This window comes from Amphiura filiformis, chromosome 2 (genome assembly GCF_039555335.1).
Source record: "Amphiura filiformis chromosome 2, Afil_fr2py, whole genome shotgun sequence".
NCBI lineage: Eukaryota > Metazoa > Echinodermata > Ophiuroidea > Amphilepidida > Amphiuridae > Amphiura > Amphiura filiformis.
In genome coordinates this window covers 35,013,751-35,032,516 of record NC_092629.1, presented here as the reverse complement: position 1 = coordinate 35,032,516, position 18,766 = coordinate 35,013,751, and the positions used below count along the sequence as shown (strand labels likewise).

At 36.9% G+C, this 18,766-nt stretch overlaps 1 protein-coding gene across 1 annotated transcript; it reads left to right on the top strand.

Moving 5' to 3' along the window:
• The first annotated feature begins 941 nt into the window (after positions 1-941).
• LOC140146133 (uncharacterized) lies at positions 942-18,163 on the top strand. The gene is made up of 9 exons (XM_072167891.1): positions 942-1,066; positions 4,244-4,327; positions 6,788-6,936; positions 7,992-8,115; positions 9,640-9,729; positions 12,134-12,209; positions 13,747-13,858; positions 14,946-15,087; positions 16,019-18,163. Exons 1-9 carry the CDS (start codon positions 950-952, stop codon positions 16,133-16,135), a joined length of 1,011 nt encoding a protein of 336 aa, XP_072023992.1. The 5' UTR covers positions 942-949; the 3' UTR covers positions 16,136-18,163.
• Positions 18,164-18,766: the final 603 nt, after the last annotated feature.

Here is an 18,766-nt window from a genome sequence, read left to right as displayed (position 1 = left end):
TTTATTGCGATGTCGCACATGTAAAACAGACACATGTGCACAACCAGATTTAATCAGTTGAGCTGTTTCAATGAGTGTTATCTTGGTTTAATAGCTTTTAATGGGGTTTAAGTTCTGCAAAGGTCGAGATGAATTCTACTGTAGACATGACTGCATCATGATTGCATGCGCAGCGCGCGAAATTTTGAGTCATAATTCTATAACCCTTGGGGTTAAAAATCATAACCCCCTGCTTTTGGTCTAACAATTTCCTGCGTATATTTCGGCCCCCCCCCCCCTCCCCGTCCGAAGAAAATGCCAGCTCCTAACTTTTTTATGAGTTTTAGGTTTTCAAAATGATATGATTGAAATTGAAATGGTGAGATGTTCTTGAATTTTAAACAAAATTCATTAATTTTACACGGTCTGTCAATGGGAAATCCAAAAAAATCACCACTGCACTGAAGTTCACTCACATCATAATTTTTTTGTATTTCAATATGAAGAAGAGCTTAGTTGCAAAAGCCCTTACATCCATCTCTGGCTGAAATTGAGTTTTATAGCAAAGAATGTTTCTGCTAATTGGTTAATGGGTTTTCCAAAAATTAGAATGCATAACTTGAAATTTAATAGCCTTTGTTCAAGTCTTTGGACTTGATGGTCACATAATACGAAAAAGGTCGATAAAATGCATGTTTTTGGCCCTATGATTTGAGTTATTTCCAAAAATTGACCACTAAAATTTTATTTTCATTGCCAGTTATATTTAGCTATATGTTTCATTTGGCAAAACAGGACAATATTTTTTGATCCAAAAAAATTAGTGCTGTATTTTTCCGGAATGCATGCATGTTTAAAGCTCTTCATAATGATAATTTAGTGTAATGATGTTTATTTTGCTTCCAAACAATTTGGTGGTGTGCGCCCTGTAAGGAGCTTGGTGCACCTGACACGAAAGGAATTATTTATCATGGCAGCGCACAGTCGAAAACAGAAAATGAAGAAACGTGTGGAAGAAGAGACAATAGATTCTGATGATTCTTATGAGGATTCAAGTGAAGAAATCACTGAAGATTCAGATGTGGAGGTAAGTATATTGAGGTGATTTTTTGTCTATGAGTGATGACGTTTTTATGTTGTTCAGCATCTTCATGATCAAACATGCACGCGGAAATGAATGTAGGGCTTCCGAATTTGGATACTTCGTGTGTAAATTTAAGCTTACTTTTTATTTTTGTAAAATATGTATTATTTGGCATACATGCATGTAGACTATAAGTGTAACCATGCCATGAACAATGGCAACGCTTCATCAGTAAGTAGTAACTACGGGGTATAGTATTAGTAGTAGTCGGGATTATGTATCATTGTATCATGTGTATGCGCTTTCAGTTTCTCACACGTTTGAACGGGAATTGGATTGCGTACTTTTTCGATGTCTAGTGAGCAAATTTCTTCAATATTTTGAGAAAATGATGTCAAATTTTCTATTCTATATTGTTTGGTAATAATGTCTTTTGCCAATAGTATGTTTAAAGTTGTAATTTTGTGTTTTTGATCGCAAAGATCGGATATGTTCGTTGTAGATTCAAATTCTAAACCCCTCTCAGAACCGAACTTGGACGATAATTTTACCTTTTTGGACACTAAAATGCATTCGATCCTTAATTTTGTTTCAACCGAGTCTTAAATTAGCAAGCACAATAAGGTTGGTACCACTTTTATATACATTGATAAAATTTTAAAGATTTTTTTTCAAGTTTCTAACCGGCGCAAATCGTTAAGTGTGTATTTCCCATTGACATCCAAAATGGCGTAAGCCAGTCCTTAATATACAGGCGTATATAGGACTGGCAAGCAAGTCTAATTAGTAGTAACTACAAATTTTGAACGTTTGACTCAACTTTGATTCATTGTACTTGTCTTGTCGTTGTCCCGTTGAAGTTGAGCTCGTTCACCACAATCAAACTTCTTACCGGTACCAAGTTAAAATTATGCAAATTTCCTAGCACTGCCCCACGCACCCACTGCATGACATCACGTGCACAGAACCGACGAATTGTGTGCGTAGCCTAGCCCTAGGACAGGTAGGATCGGTGAAATGTATGTAAAATTTGGTAATTTTAAAACACCTTGTGCATATTGTCTGTCTCCGATGAAAAACTGGATCCTCCGCAGTAAAATCCATCATGACCACTTGAAATAAGCTTCCAGCAAAGTCAGAAAAAATATACCATGTCCAACAACAAATTATAACCAAAATTACAGATAAATGAAATTTGAGTATTTTCAGTCATTGAATTTTTTGCTCGTTCGACGCCAGAAAAAAGTCCATTTTCAAACGGCAATACGGAACCATTGATTTTCATTCTGTCTTCGCCAGGGCAGTGCAGCCATCTTGAATATATATGACAAAATAAATGAATATGCATATGTCTGAGCCCTGCACTGTAAAGGTCATCATTTCATTCATAAAACCATGTCGGGTCAATTGCAACGATTCTGATCGGCCGAATAAGACCACATGTTTATGACGTGTTGGGTTCATGAATATTTAATGAGCACACAGCAAAAAAAGATAACGGGGATCACCAAAAGTCCGATGCTATGCACTTTGCATGCTTAGTGGTGCCTGGCGTGCTAACTGTCTCCTTTATTTCTAACTTCGTACAGCGTGAATGGGGGTAGTTCGTTCGTGGTCCCACGGAGTCTCTGTGTCCATGGTGTCTGAAATTCCCCGGTACAAACATCGAAAATGTCTCATTCCTCAGTCCCGGTGATGATACTATATCCGCATCGCTGTTTTCATACATGAATATGCATGTATCTCTGACCCCTGTAAGGTCAAACATGTGGCGTTGATTTCAACCAATCCGATCCACCGATTGTGACCATGTGGTCGGTTTCATAAATATTTAATAAGCAGCTTGATACTGACGTCATATCTGAGGTGACCAGGAGGCAGGAGCTACCATTTTGGTCAACTGAACTCGCCTCGTGCGTTCTGTTGGTTGACATAAATCGAACAAAATTTTCAATAACGGGTAATAGTAGGATTTCAATTTTTTATTATGAAGTTACTTGTAGTTTTGAGGAATGTCAAAGTTGTTTTTGGAAACTTAGATGTTTGTTTCAACTGATGATGTAGGATCACAAGGTGAGTGAATTCGTGAAGAGATTTCCATGTTTGAGTGATAGTAGGATATAGGGAGTTAGGACGTAGGCTAGTCCTCTGTGTTTGAACTGCTCCGACGTCTCAATTCACGCAGAATTACTTGTACCAGACAGCAATACTGCGTATTGCTGTATGGAACCAGACATACCCCGGGGTAGTAACTAGTGCCGTATTATTACGCTGACTTTCGTATTCGGCGAGGAGGACGATTTCGACCTCCTGGTTTGTTAAAATACAAACAGAGAGGTAGACAAAAGACCGTTCCGCTTGTCCAAACACTCAAGTATCAGAAGGATGGTCCACAATAGCGTGATTCACGTAACATGAATAGGGATTATTAGCCGTCAAGTAGAACCATGTGCTTCTTTTGTCCTATTTGCCATCAAGATTCCATATGGAAACAGTTCAGACCCAGAACAGGATCATGTCAGAAATTAATATTTTGTTCTGGGTCTGATTATTCGGACTAGGTAGTAACTACAAATTTTGAATGTTTGAGGACTTGTCGTTGTCCCGTTGAAGTTTGGGTTTACCGTTTAGCTTGTTCACGTAGCGGTTCCGTTGTCCCACTGGCCTACTACAAAATGTACATTGCATGGCGATTGGAGTGTTATCGTCAGCACCTCGGACTAGTTGAAGTTGTTGAGGGCATTGCGCTGCCGCCCGGGAGAATACGATCGGCGAGGGTTTGAGCCTTGGGCTTGCCTAAGGTGAGAATTCTCTTTGACCCAGAATGTTCACTACATGTACGCATACGTTTTAACAACTATTGTCCTTATCAACACTTGATTGGTAATGACTGCTATTGGCAACCGACGCTAGAAGTAGTTCCAGCGTAAACTTCAGGGTTCGAATTCATTTAAATGGCTTATTCATCACAATCAGGATACTTCTATCTACTAAAGCACTATAAAAATTGCTATACAAATGCAAAATTGGGTAGCAGTTGCTTCAAAATAAGGAACAAACTGCTATGCGATACAGCCAAATTCAAACCCTGACCGATCCTGCTGAATCTGTTCAATCATGTTTCTTGTTTCTTGTTTCTTATATATAATAATGACACACATTATTTTGTTTTTCATACAGCTTCAGAAAGCTTTTGAAAGAAAAGAAATCAAAGCTGGATTAAATTACGAGGCAAACGCTCCGAAAACCCACATAAATAATGAGGTAAGTAATTATAAAAGTCCAAGGCGTTAGAAAGTACCAGGTATACAAGTCCTCCACCTGTCCGCCCATCATTTTGGGCAGGGCTCCCACGCTCCTTGAGAGTCCTTGAAAGTCCTTGAATTTGAAAACACCTTTTCCAGGCCTTGAAAGTCCTGGAATATTGCACAAGGTCCTTGAAAATTGAAATTTTACCTATTTATATAATTTTGACAAAATTTGGGGAGTGGAGAGTGAGCTGTCACTTTTGTTAATTTGTGCCACGTGGAGAGCCGCATGATGATTTTAGTGTTGTGGTAAGTCCTTGAAAATCATGCTTTTATACCTTGAAAGTCCTTGAATTTTTAAGGCTTCAAGGTGCGGAAACCCTGTTTGGGACATTCACGATTAATGCCTAAGCTCGCAGAAGCTAAATTCTATAAAAAAATGTGTGAATAAAGTTCTACGAACTCAAATTAAGACCAGACTTATAATGCAATATTTGATTTAACTGAACCCCCAGAAGGTGCAGAGGTCTGGTTTTATGTTTTCACAGTCAAAAATTGTACATGCAGTTTTGATGAAAAATGTAATTCAATGAATGTACAAATGTATTGGGGTTAAAGAATTGTTCCCTGATAGATGAGCATAGTGTGGATCCTAGTGTTAGAAAGTGACTTTGAACTTCTGAGAATCAATATGTGGATCCTTGTCAAAATTCTAGCCTTGGCTTGATTTTTGAATAACAATCAAACCACAAATGTACACAATGGGCTATTCCATTTAAAATTCACACTACCCCTATGGAAGATTTTGGAAATATCTGCCACAGGAGGGAGTATGAATTTCAAATGGAATGGGTGCATTAGTAGCAACTCCATTTGAATTTCATACACCCTCTGAGAAAGATTCAAGCTGAATCTTCACCTGAGGGAGAGTGAGTTTCAAATGGAGCTGCTGATGTGTTAATTCCATTTGAAATTCATACTCCCCCTGTGGAAGATATTTCTAAAATCTTCCATGGGGGAGTGTGGATTTTAAATGGAATAGCCCAATTCCTTGGTTTAAGGCCAGAGTAATGGGAGAGAACATGGACCTCTTCGAGCATCATTATTTCTGAATTGTACCTCCAAAGTATATAAAACTATACATTTTTGGAAAGGAAATGAGTCAAGGAATCCCATGGTGACGTCAGATTTGTTCAAAAATCTCAAGTTTTTGAAAAAATCACAAAAATTCACTTTTTTACCCCAATTTTTTTGTGACAACTTAGAAAAAAATCCGTTCGGAGTAAAAAATATTCAGTTAGCTTTTCATGAAGAAGAGACATGAACTTAGGGAAGGATTTTTTATTTTTTGAAATTCGTCTCTTTTTTTGAAATTTTAAAAAAAACATGTGAAAAAAGCCATTTTGTCACTCTATTAAGCTAAAAATTGCACATAATGGTGTATATTTTTGTTTAAAACAAATATTTTGAAAAAATAAAAAAACCTTCCCCAGACTTTGATGTAATCTAAAGGATAGTGCAAAAAGTAAACCCTTTGCTTGCATATTTTTTGAGTTATCTTGTCACAAAAATCGCGCAATATTGTCAAAAGTGAACTATGAGAAATCGACGTTTTAGTAAAAAAATGTCAAAATTATGCACAAAACGTCCTTAAATTTTAAAACGGTAAGACTTTCACACTTGAAAAAGCTGTATTTGGTGCATGGTCTAAATATGCATCTTTTTGCACCAATGAATCTATAATGTCTGCTTTCAGTGCGCCAAAATTCAAAAAATAAAAAAAAATCTAAGTGGCATTTTGACTGCAAATTTTTGTTTTGTTTACACCACATTTGCTGGCGTTAACAACATACCGAATGCGCCTTTACTGCGTTGGACATACGCGCAAGAGAGTTGCGCTTGGCGTCACGCGACACGAATCGCAAGACGTAATCACAATATTTCAGCATTCAGCGCATTTCTGACTCATTATTTCCCGCCAATTTACTAAGCTGTCTTGAGTCATGTGACTTTTTAGAGTTGAAAAGAGTGAAATAAATCAAGCAAAAATACGAATAAATATTAGCAAGTTGTATTTTATCAGTTTCAAGTGAAAGAATACATCTTAGTGTTGATAAATATCAAAAAATCTCTGATTCGGTCGTGGACGAATGTGTCTTCCATTACTCTGGCCTTTACTGAGGCAACATAAAAAAAAAAAATTAGGGTAGGTCGGTTGGCAATTTTTTTTAAATTTTTTTTTTCACACATTTTAAGCTGTAAATTGGAATTTTTTAAACATTTTTTTATAAATTTCAATTTTTTAAACATTTTTTTTTGCACAAATATAAGGAAAAAAGTCTAGGGTCAGGCCTATTTTTAGGGTTGGTCGGGTTACGCTAATCAAACAAATTTTTTTTAGGCCTGATCTTGACTAAGGTAGAATGAATATTTTAAACATCTTGACTAACATTTTTAACTTTATTATACTTTATAGGAAGAGTTGAAGGATAAGCTTAGCGATATACGTCTTAATCTGGACTGGATTGAGAGATTAGACGTGACATGTGATGGCAACAAGAGATTAATAGGACAAGAGGAAGATCCAGATGAAGTGCATGATGATTTCAGACGAGAGATGGGATTGTAAGTGATGTGCTATTTTGGTTGAAAACCATATCTTTCTTTCTTATTAATTATACTGTATTTCGTCAAATAAACGCCCCCAGGGGCGTTACATTTTCCCAAGGGGGGCGACCGGGGCATTTATTCAACTCAAGGTCAATTTTAGAACGATAATTCCCGTTAAAATCATTAGATAAACTTAAAACTCACATAAAAATGACGAACTATGAACTAGAAACACTGACTTCTGGTTCACTTCCGGTTTCAATCCAGATTTTCACCAATTATTGACGCTTATTATCGACCATGTGGGCAACTTGGTAAGCTTACTACACAAGATAGCATGGAAATATCAGCATTTTTGAAACATCTTGGTTGAAAAAAGTGGTGGGGGCATTTATTTGAGGGGGGTGACTATTTGACGAAATACGGTATTCAGTTTCCTCTTGTAGTGAGCAATCGTTCTCCATTGTGTTTATTTGTGCGTGTGTAGGATGCGTAGCCCTATTACCTACAATGAACTTTACTTATATTATATTGGGGAAACAAATTTTTGAGCATCAGTAATGATCTCCTTCACTTGAGTACTTGCGTAATATCTGTTTGTGTGTATTGTATACCTTGACTGCTCATATTAGACCCAGTTTTAACCACCGTTTATCAGTGGGAGCTGGTAGCCTATTGCTTAGAGCGTCCATCTGGAGATCGGAAGGTTGCGGGTTCAATTCCCATGCCAGGACACTGAGTCCCTTGCTTTTTTTTCCAAGTTGGTTTGTGATTTTGTCTTGTTTAATTGTGACATATTGGGTTGGTAAACCGTTCTTTCTTTCTTGAAAAAAAAACTTTGAAAAAAGAACTTTGGTCTCCACCCCGCTTTCATATTCTTATTGAGCACCCTAGCCAAAAAAAATGGGATCAGCAATTTTAGCCAGCAAGAAATATATCTATTGGAAAATTGTTTGAGCAGTCGGGGGAATCAAGACCCACAGACCTATGGCACACCACTCAGGTACATGCCTGCCACCCTTGTTCTTATTATTGATTTATGTCATGTTATGTTATGTTATGTTATACAGCTATCGTCAAGCTCAGCATGCCGTCCTTGAAGCTCTGCCAAAACTTCATGAAATGGGTATGTCCACTAAAAGACCAGAGGATTATTTTGCTGAAATGGCCAAGTCAGACCAACACATGAGAAAAGTGAGTACTGGAATATTTGGTAATACGGGGAAGGGGGGAGGGATAAGAACTGTTGGAATGGAAGAGTTAATAATCAGGTTTCAGGCATTAGAATTTTCAGGCTTTCAAAAAATGCGTAAATTTGGTCGACAAAAATTCAGGCTATTTTATTGTACATATTTACGCATTTTTTCAGTCTGTTTTGGGCCTTATAAGGCTGAATTCACACGTTCATTTAGGCAGTTTAAAAAAAAAGCCATTCTAATGCTTGTAATCTAGTTTACCAACATGTAAAATCCTTCCCAATATTGAAAGTGCATTGTATGTAGGGTTTTACAACTAAGTCACCAATTATTAATGACTTTTGACTATGGCTGGGACTGGGAGAAAGTCGACTAATAATATAAGACGACTTTTGTGTCCTCAAGATACATGAAGTAATACAACTATTATAATACATAAAGTTTAGCAAACTTATCATTTCACATGAATACAAATGTTGCTGAAATTGTTTTTATGTGCAAGTTTATCCATAAGCTTGTATTTAATTTGCCCTGTCACATGATCGTTTGGTTACATTGTCGTATGTGGACAGTTAGATTAATCCCTGAGTCCATCAAGATCCATGCACGTTCAGCAGGCTTAGCTAGGCAAATTTTAGTGCCGGGTGAATTTATATGAAATGGTAAAAAAATTGAAATTTTGATAAGAATTGCTCATTTTTATACTGATTGGTCATTGATTTTGAAACATTTGAGACTGGAGTGCCGGGTATTTGGAAATTTAGAGTGCCGGGTCAGTCCGCCCGCTACGCCCAGCGTAGCTACAACCCTGACGTTCAGTGAGCCCATTTGTCTGTTTCAATACCTGGTGTCTTTGTGTAATATATTAAAGTTTGTTCGGTTTATATAAGGCTGAAAAAATAAGACTCATAACACCGTGTATTGATATAGAATGGCATGCATGCGGTTGGCGCAATGCTTATGCTAGTTGTGTAATGTGTGACCGGCGCACGCTTATGTGAATTTACGCGAGCGTGAGTTGGGACTTTATTGACTCACACAGTAACAAAAGCCGAATAATTTCCGCCTAATAAAAGCCGAACAAACTTTACCTGCGTCATTCTGTCTTAAACATACCATGTAAACCTTACACATGTTGATTTGTGCATTTTGGGCATGACAATGACCTTGTGTTTTTACACAAATTTTGACCTAACAGTCCTCAATAGTTGGTGTCGAAAAAGTTGACGTTTCACTTATATCACTTTGTACATCAGGAAATCACTATGGACCACCATGGCCTCATCCCATTGACATACTTCAATGACCTCAATTAAACACTCATAGGTCAAAATTTGACCTCAAGTTGCAGAGTATGAGGTTTTGTACTCAAAATTTCAAAGGTCATGCAATGAATGTACATATGCATTGGGGTCAAAGAACTGTGCCCTGATAGATGAACATGTTGTGGATCCTAGTGAATCCTTGACACAATTTAGATGAACCTTGATACAAATTATAATTCTTTTTTTCATACTAACAGGTTAGAGAAAAACTAATTGCAAAGCAGCTGTCACTGGAGAAATCAGAGAAGGCCAAGAAATTAAGAGAACTCAGGAAATTTGGCAAGAAGGTAAGTAGAAATGAAATGGTTGTCCTGTTTTAGCCTGATTTTTGAAAAGGCAAAACGTAAAAATTGCTTATTTTTGAGGAAAATTGTGTGATATTTTTTAAAGTGAAGAGATGAAAGTGACAGTTATGAATGAGGTTAAGGCTACATGCTCTTTTTGGTTGAAATTTTTGGCGGAAATAATCCCGCCAAAACATTAAAGTAATCTTTTCCCACAACTAAATATCATAGTCAGGAAATTAATGATGCATCTGGTAGCTTAGATCATAACTTTCATTGCACTTAGTTGCAATTATCCCAGAAAATTCTTGATTTGTTTTTACAGAGTCTTGAATTGTCTGTTTTGATCAAAAAAACATCACTCCGTGTATTTTGAAACTCGAGGCATTAACTCTTCTCAAATTAGCCCCAAATCATAATTTATTATATGCATGTGTAGCAAACACCAATGGGAATAATTGGACGTTGTTTGCGGAGCCTAAATATGGTTTGATTTTACTTCACAATAATTCTAAGGTGAGAATTTTGACCTGACATTTACTTTTTGGATTTCAAATTTAAATTTATTGATATACACATTTTGAATAAATAAAGAGTACGCTTACCTTTCTGCAACACTTCCCGGTATCATTAAGCATCTGCTGATAACCAACATTTTAGCTGAAAACAGTCCCTTCCTATCATTTTTGAACAAAATATGGTTCAAAAGTCTGTACGCTGCGTGTATAAACTAGCACAGCGAGATAACGAACAGAGCTATTTACGGTGGGGTATCTATTGTAAGCTATTAGGGTAAGCCTATAGTATATCTTCCCGTAAGTGACAAGATGTGTCAAGCAGGGCGGTATATTCAAACGCTATTGTATGGATCATTGAGTATCGATTGAGCACGTATACATGCAGCACGGATGTGTGTGGTCCTCCCAGGTTTTGACATAAATTACAAATGACGCCGTGAATGACCCAGCGTTTTCATTTTATTATTACTAAATTAATCGTCGTTTATCACGAAAGTGCTAAGAGTTGTACCAGTTCAATTCATCAAAATTAATTTGTATTAAATGAAAAACAAACAGACAAGTAGAGTCATATGTCTTTCTATGACCGTATTCCTACCAAAATCAAAATCAAAATGATTTTCAATACACTAGAAACGTGTTGATATGTATATCTTTGAAAATCGCCGAATGTTAACCACAGTCACCGTGGCACAGCATAGGCATCTTTAGCATTCAGTGAAATTGGCAATGGTTCGAACCCCGGTGAAAATTTTAGTATTCTTTATTCTTTTTACTAATGCGCTGTGCCGTTTTACAAACACGCCCCTGAATGAAACTCATGGGCATGTACCCTTAATAACTTTGCATCGGTAATATGTCGGGCATTGTGAAAAATCTAAACATTTTGCCTTTGGACCTTGGAATATCCCTCGTAGCTGCGCCAAAGGTTCCAAAGGCAAAATTTAGATTTTTCACAATGCCCTCCAAATAACCGATGCGCAGTTATTAACCTTTAATTAACCCTTACGCCCTAGCTGCTTTTTGGCGAGGGGGAAGGAAGAAAGAAAGAAAGAAGAAGAAGAGAAAACTTTTTTTCTCAGGTGCGGATTTGAACCACTGACCCTTCGGGTGCCAGACACATGCACGGGCCTACCTTGCCACGGGGCGTAGCTTGCCCGGCCAAGCTTTCCGTGACCATATGACTGTTCGCATGATGATGCAATCGCATCACGTGTGATACCTGCCTGTGCATATGCTTTGTGAACTGTGGTTTTTTTGTTGTTTGGTACAGTTAGGGTTAAACAACATTCAGGAATGCAGCTCAGTATAGGTAGTCTGCTCACGTATAACCAGCGTAACCAGAATCAGGTCCCCGAATAATGTAGGGGTAAACTGAGACAGTTAGGTAGCTAGTTCCCTCTCCACACTTCCCTCTTTCACAAGAAAATTTCCCAACCTCACCAGGGCTTGGAACTCGGAATCTCATGCACTGGAGTCTGATGCTCTATCAACTGCGCTGACTTGACTATTTATTCATGTAGTAATCTGTTTTTCAGCATTTGTGCAGAAATAAACAGTTTATTGATTTCATTTGTTGAAAAAAGAACTTCTATTTAATAATAACTTGTCTGAATGATTCAGAATGACTAATGATTGTTAATGTTACATGGGTGTGAGAGACCAGATTGTAATCTGTTTCCAGATTTTCTTATCAACGTCCAGATTTTTTCCTACACTTGTTGTGTGCAAAAGCATGTATGGTTTAAATAATTTCAGATTTTTTTAGCTGTTCCAGATCCTCTGTTCGCCAAAAACAGATATTTTCTCAAAGACACGCTCTCAGGCCTGGAATGTTGACAAGTTGGTTTTTATATACCACTGACTCTTGCATTATTTCATCCATACAGGTTCAACATGAGGTGCTTTTACAGAGAAGCAAAGAAAAGAAAGAGCTTATGGAATCCGTCAAACAATTTAAGAAAGGTAACTTGTCTGGCTCTTATTCATTCTTGATGTAGGGCCAGTAGCCTAAAGCCATTATTATTCTGCAATACGGAAAACGTACAAAAATCACAGACTCAAGAGTAGAAAACGGAATAGAAGTGATCATAAAATGTTGTTAAGGTGGTACCGATATATTTTGTGACTATTTTTGCATTTTCTCAAAATAATAACACACTGGTAACAAAAGTTATGTATATTATAGGGGCAAGGAATCCAGTTACTACACTGGAATTTCAGTGACTCAAGACAAGCGGTATGCTATTTATGATAAGAAACATGTAATGAACCACTTGTCTTGAATCACTGAAATTTCAGTGAAGTAATTGGATTCCTTGCCCCTATAATATACATAACTTTTGTTACCAGTGTGTAGTTGCGCATAATTGGGCTATTCGGCGATCCACTGCCCCTACTCAAAAAAGCATGCCGCTACTTGTCTAAAATTGGGCTACTTTTGCCAGTGTCAGGCCGCGGCAGTAATTTGATGTATTTTCCTTTCAATTTAGCCGATTTATAAAGGTTTTCAGTCTTTGAAGCTCCAAATTGCAATTACAATGGGTTTTGTGACCATTTATTGATCGGTCAGTAACTTCCCAGTAAGTACCGGAAGTTTTAAAGTCAAGTGCTTTTCCACCCAATTCGGTGATTTGCGTTCTAATTTTGGGTAAATTCGCCCAAATATCCGGTATTAGGTGCTTTTTTTGGAAGCTTAAAAATTGGGCTACTTGAGAATCCTTTACCGCGTCCTGGCGAGTCAGTGCGCTGCGCCTTGATGCTGTCAAGTTTTGGCAACACTGGGTATGGATTTCAACTGGAATTGCCCAATGAGCCACTGAGTTGCTGGCCAATATTTATTGCACTAGAGGGATAAAAACAATTTTGATATAAAATTGGATTGATTGAGCCCATATTTATTGGTCGAGCAATGTGTTCTAAAAATATCAGACGAGGCGTAGTCGAGTCCAATATTTTAAAACTCATAGCGAGACCAATAAATATTGGGCGTAAAAGCATCAATTTTATCATTATTATGTTTCAGTATCCAATATTTGTACACTTGGATTCATCAAAACATAATAATGTATTATCTTTTACTGTTTTTTTTTTAAAGAAAACAGAATAAATAGAAAAATGGCAAATTGAAAAAACAGAAGCAGTTTAGAAAACAGTTAGCCCAGTATGTAACAGGTTTACTTTAACGCACAAAACACGCATATTTACGCATTCACACACTTTGCAGACCCCTTCAAATCCAAAAGTTCAAAGTTCTACGCGTACAAAATCTTGAAAACCTACGCGTTCAAATGTTACAAGACTTGAATAAAAACACCCAATATTGTTAAAAACGTTTTCCAAAATAGAAAAAATACCCTTGGCCAATGTTTTGGACCCCTTCAGCGGAAAAATATCACAATTGAAAGGTCCAACAAATTTGAAAATACCCCTTCAGCAAAATGCTTAAAGAAAACCCTGGTATGTAATCTGATGTTTTTGCATGTTTTTTTAATCTTTGCAGGAAACAAAGAGAGTTTAGATGCATTATTAGAAGGAAAGAAAAAAGGAGGAGGCAAGAAAGGAGGTGATGTGGCTAAAAGGAAAGGACAACAACAGAAGGATTTAAAAAGAAGGTGGGTTACTCTGGCAGAGAACAATGGCATTTGTTCACATTATGAGATCGTATACAGCGTAAACAAGGAAGTGATTGGCTGATTCAAATGTCTGACAATCATTATAACAAACGATAATCTGATTGGCCGATTAAGCACCAAAGCTCCGCGTATATCACTTATTAATAATTATTGCACAGCTCCTTGATTGAAATTTGAGGATTGAGCACAATGTATACTCATGGAAAGCACATTTTCTGTCAATCAATTATCAGGTGGTGGTCGCCGTGCCGAAAATGTCATACGACCGAGCGGTTTTGCCGGCTCTCTCCGACCATCATGCCACCCACCGCCTGTCAATTATTTTACACCATCTCCCAACACACCCCAGTTAATATATAGCCCATGCGGTTTATGCAGACCCCTTCTAGACTAGTCTCTGCACTTTGTGAAGACATATTCCATACTTATTGTCAAGTCTGTATAATCCTTTTGTGTATAGCCAATGAGCTCAGAATCTTAAATTTAAAAACAAAGGAAATGATAAAATAAAATAATAAACTGTATTTTAAACTTAATGGTGGGCATCGCTAAGGTTTACCATGTTGCATATTGCGACAAAATTTATCGCGATATCGATCATATCACAATAAATTTTAAGACCAGGAAACTCAAACGCTATCCATTTTGGTGCAATTTTTCGACAAAACTAATAATTGAAATAATATTAAATGGATTCATTGAAGGAATTTGGTACATCGCAACATGTACAAGTGAAATAATAATATAATAATAATATAAAGTTTGATTTCAAACACCCTAGATTAATATCTAATGCATAAACCAACACCAGAGCGAATGACATAGAAACACGAACAAGTGAAAAGTGAAAATACACAATGCAATAAAATGTATTACAAATTAAAAAGATAGGTTTTAAAGCCCTGGAACACTGGTGGCTTTCCTGATGTTCAGGCTACGTTGAATAGGCTGGATGACAAAGAACAAAATTGGCAAAGTGTAAAAAATAAGTCCACTTTGGTTGAGTGTTGAATGATTTTGAAGACTTTTTATTACAACTTTGCATCTATTGTTTATTTATTTACAGAGGTCCAGGCAAAAAACGACAGTACAAAGACAGCAAATGGGGTATGGGAGGCAAGACTGACAAACGCAACAACGCAAAGGCAGATGACGGAGCCAAAGGAGATGGGTTTAATTATAAACGAAATCATTCAGATGTATTCAAGGTTAGTAATGGTAACAAACAAAGCATGTCAGGGAGCTCAAATAAACTGGCCTCAAAAAGAAACTTATAATTTTTCACAAGGTCATATCTTAAAATCCTCTCCATAAAAATGAACAAAATTGCACACAGGATTACTTCAATACTCTACTCTAAACACAGGTCAGTAACCAAGCAGTTGTCCAACTGACACAACAGTAAAATGCACTGACATGGAACACCTTTCTGGACCAAAATTCACATCCCAACAGATTTCCTTTGTTGGGTTCCAATTATTCGCCTGTGAATGTGGTCCCGGAAGCTGTTGCGTGTCAGTGCATTTACTGTTGTGTCAGTTGGACAACTGCTTGGTTACTGACATGTGTTTAGAGTAGAGTATTGAAGTAATCCTGTCAATTTTTGTTCATTTTATGGAGAGGATTTTAAGATATGACCTTGTGAAAAATTATAAGTTTCTTTTTGAGGCCAGTTTAGGAACAAAATATTTATTCTGAGTAAGCAGTTGGACACCTGTATCTTAAAAACAGCCGAGATTTAAGAGTATAATCATGCGTAATTTCAATATCCTGACATGTAAGATAACAGTGATGCGATGATGGAGGTAGAACTTTTTGATTTTAAATGACCCTCAATGAATAGTTGATATTTCATTAATAACAAGCATCAAAGGAGCATCGACGGATGCTCCAAAGATCAAACAGATATTTTTCAAAATATCAAGAGCTATCTCCTGAACCAATACTAGGCTTGTTTGTACTCATTTTAATGCAATTTTCAGTGGCGATTCCAAATATGGTCTTGAAAATGTACAATTCTGAAATTGTTGATTTTCTAAAGAAGATTTGAAACTTGTCGTCTGCAGTCGACACCCATGTGAAGAGGGTTAAAATAACTTGAATTGTTAATTGATTGATTTTGTATTATATCTTCCACAGGCCAAAGGCAAAGGTAAACCAATGAGCAAGAAAGGTGGCAAGAAAGGAAAACAACCGATGCAGAGACCTGGAAAGAATAAAAGACGCAAAGGAAAATTATCCTCCAGAAGAAAATAACTAATTCAGAACTTTGTTGGGGCATGGGGGGGGCACTTAACTTTCAAAGTGCGGACAGCAATTCTGGTGAGAGATTTGATTCTCAGTGCCGAAATACAAAGTTTGTCAAAATGGGAGTCGAAACCCCACTACTGGTCATCTAACAGCATTTCTGATTGGTTGATAACTTGAATTGCTCATTTCAATTGCCAATTATGATTAGGCTTTAAACTATTTATGGTCATACTTGCATTTGCAGATGATCTTATTAATACCCTCCTTTATTGGTTCAAAATTGGACACAATATTCATTTTTGCCAATCAGCAGGTAGTTCTCATGGGGTTAAATTGAGTAAAATGAGTTGAAATATGGGTGTCAATATTGCTGCACATTCCTGTCGCTCATAATACAGTGAGTGCCCTGACCTTTGTAGGATGTTTTGTTACAAAGATTCACATGAGCATTTACAACAGGCTAATCCAATTGAAATCCATACATTATCTATGGAAGACATGACCTTAATCTTTCACACAGGGAGTGTTAATTTCAAATGGGGTCACTTGAATGGGTGACTCTATTTGAAATCTACACTCCCTGTTTTGAACATTAAGGTCGTGTCTTCCATAGGGGGCAGGGATGTAGCTACAGTGGGCGGTGGTGGGCGGCAGAGCCCACCACTCAGTTTTGGAGCCCACCACTCAGCTGCACTCAGAGGCCAAAATTGCACAATTTTATTGGATTAGTCAAGAATTTGGTCCATTTTGGCAAAACATTGCCAAATATGCAAGATTTTCATTAAATGCCACCCACCACCAAAACTATCCTAGCTAAACCCTGATAGGGGGTGTATGGATTTCAACTGGAAAAGCCTCTCTTGTTTCAGCTTGTGTTGGCAACTGAAGTTCTATTGATAAACTGTTTCTCCAGTCAACCAATATGTAAAATAAGATCCCCCTGGTCCGGCCTGGATTGAAATAGTCAGACAGAAGTGCTAAACATTTTCATCTTCTTTGTAAATCCATGTTTTTGGCCACAAAAAAAACATGTTTGTTTCCTGTAGCAGGTCAAAAAAGTCAAATGCGAAATGCGTTTTTATTTTTTTATTTTTTTTTTGTATTATCCATGTCTTCAAATGAAAAAAAAAAACCTTTTTTGTTGCAAATTGGAATTTTACAGTGGGTCTCTCCAACACACACAAAAATCATATTTCTTCATATTCAAGAATATTTATGACCCCCTTTCAACCTGCAGTAGTTTTTCACTAGGCTCGTTTATTGTAAATGTTTACTCCAGTAGTGTTTTATATTATTTTTTTGTGATTTTTCCATTTTTTTTTTTTTTTTTTTTTTTTTCTTTGTAAGTGTAATGCGCACAATAAGCCGTCAAAACGAAATGCACGCGCTACAGGAAACAAACTTGGGTTTTTTTGGCCTTACACTAAAAGTAACCTAATTTTCAGCCATTTTTAAAATTGCAACTTGCATTTGTCCCAGTATTTAGCAATTCAAACGGTACGTACACCACTAAGCAAATAATAGGTGTTTGATCTAAGAATAGATGGGGATTTTGTTTTTCATAAAACCACACATTATTAACAAATTCTGCCAAGTATAGTCACCAAAACTATAGCTCGACATCGGCTCAAAATTTGTTAGGCATAAATATCTCAAGCATGTCAGACGCTTTGTTTAGTGATGAAGGAGGGCAATGCGGCTGGTGGTGAAAGTATCAAATCCACACTAGTAACCACTGTTTTTGGAAATATTTATCACTGGAGGAAGGAATAAGAATTTTGAATGGGATGAATACATTAGGCAGATCTATTTGAATATCATACACCCTCTGAAAAAATTCAACCCAAGGCTCTGACAGAGGGAGGGTGAGTTTTAAATAGTGTTGGTGCTAAATCCATTGTAAATTCATACTCCCCCTGGGGAAGATATTTCCAAAATCTTCCACGGGGAGTGTGGACTCTGTGAGTGGATTAGTCCAATTTGTCATTTGTTTTGAATGTGATAATAAAGAATAATAATACATATGAAGGGCAACACTGTGACTTATTGAATTTTTTGTTTGATCAAATATAGCTACCCTCATAAAGTAAAGATGTGATATTTAAGGGGGTACTACACCCTGCCCAATTGTGTGCCTATTTTTGCATTTTTCTCAAAAATTATAGCGCATTGGGGACAAGTAAGATATGTATATTATAGGGCAAGGACTACAACTACTGCACTGGAAATTTTATTTCAGCACAGACAACAGTTGTGGAGTTACAGTCAAAAATGAGGGAAAACCAATATTTGATCAATAAATCAATAACTACTTGCCTTGAGTTGCTGAATTTTCAGTACAGTAGTTGTTGTCCTTGCCCCTATAATATACATATCTTACTTGTCACCAATGTGCTATACTTTTTGAGAAAAATGCAAAAATAGGCACAAAATTGACCAGGGGTGTAGTACCCCTTAAAGGGTGTTCTTAACCCTGGAATTATTGAAACTTTTAAGGGGTACTACACCCCTGTGGTAATTTGTGACTATTTTTGCATTTTTCTCAAAAATAATAACACACTGGTAACAAAAGTTATGTATATTATTGGGGCAAGGAATCCATTTACTATACTGAAATTTCAGTGACTCAAGGCAAGC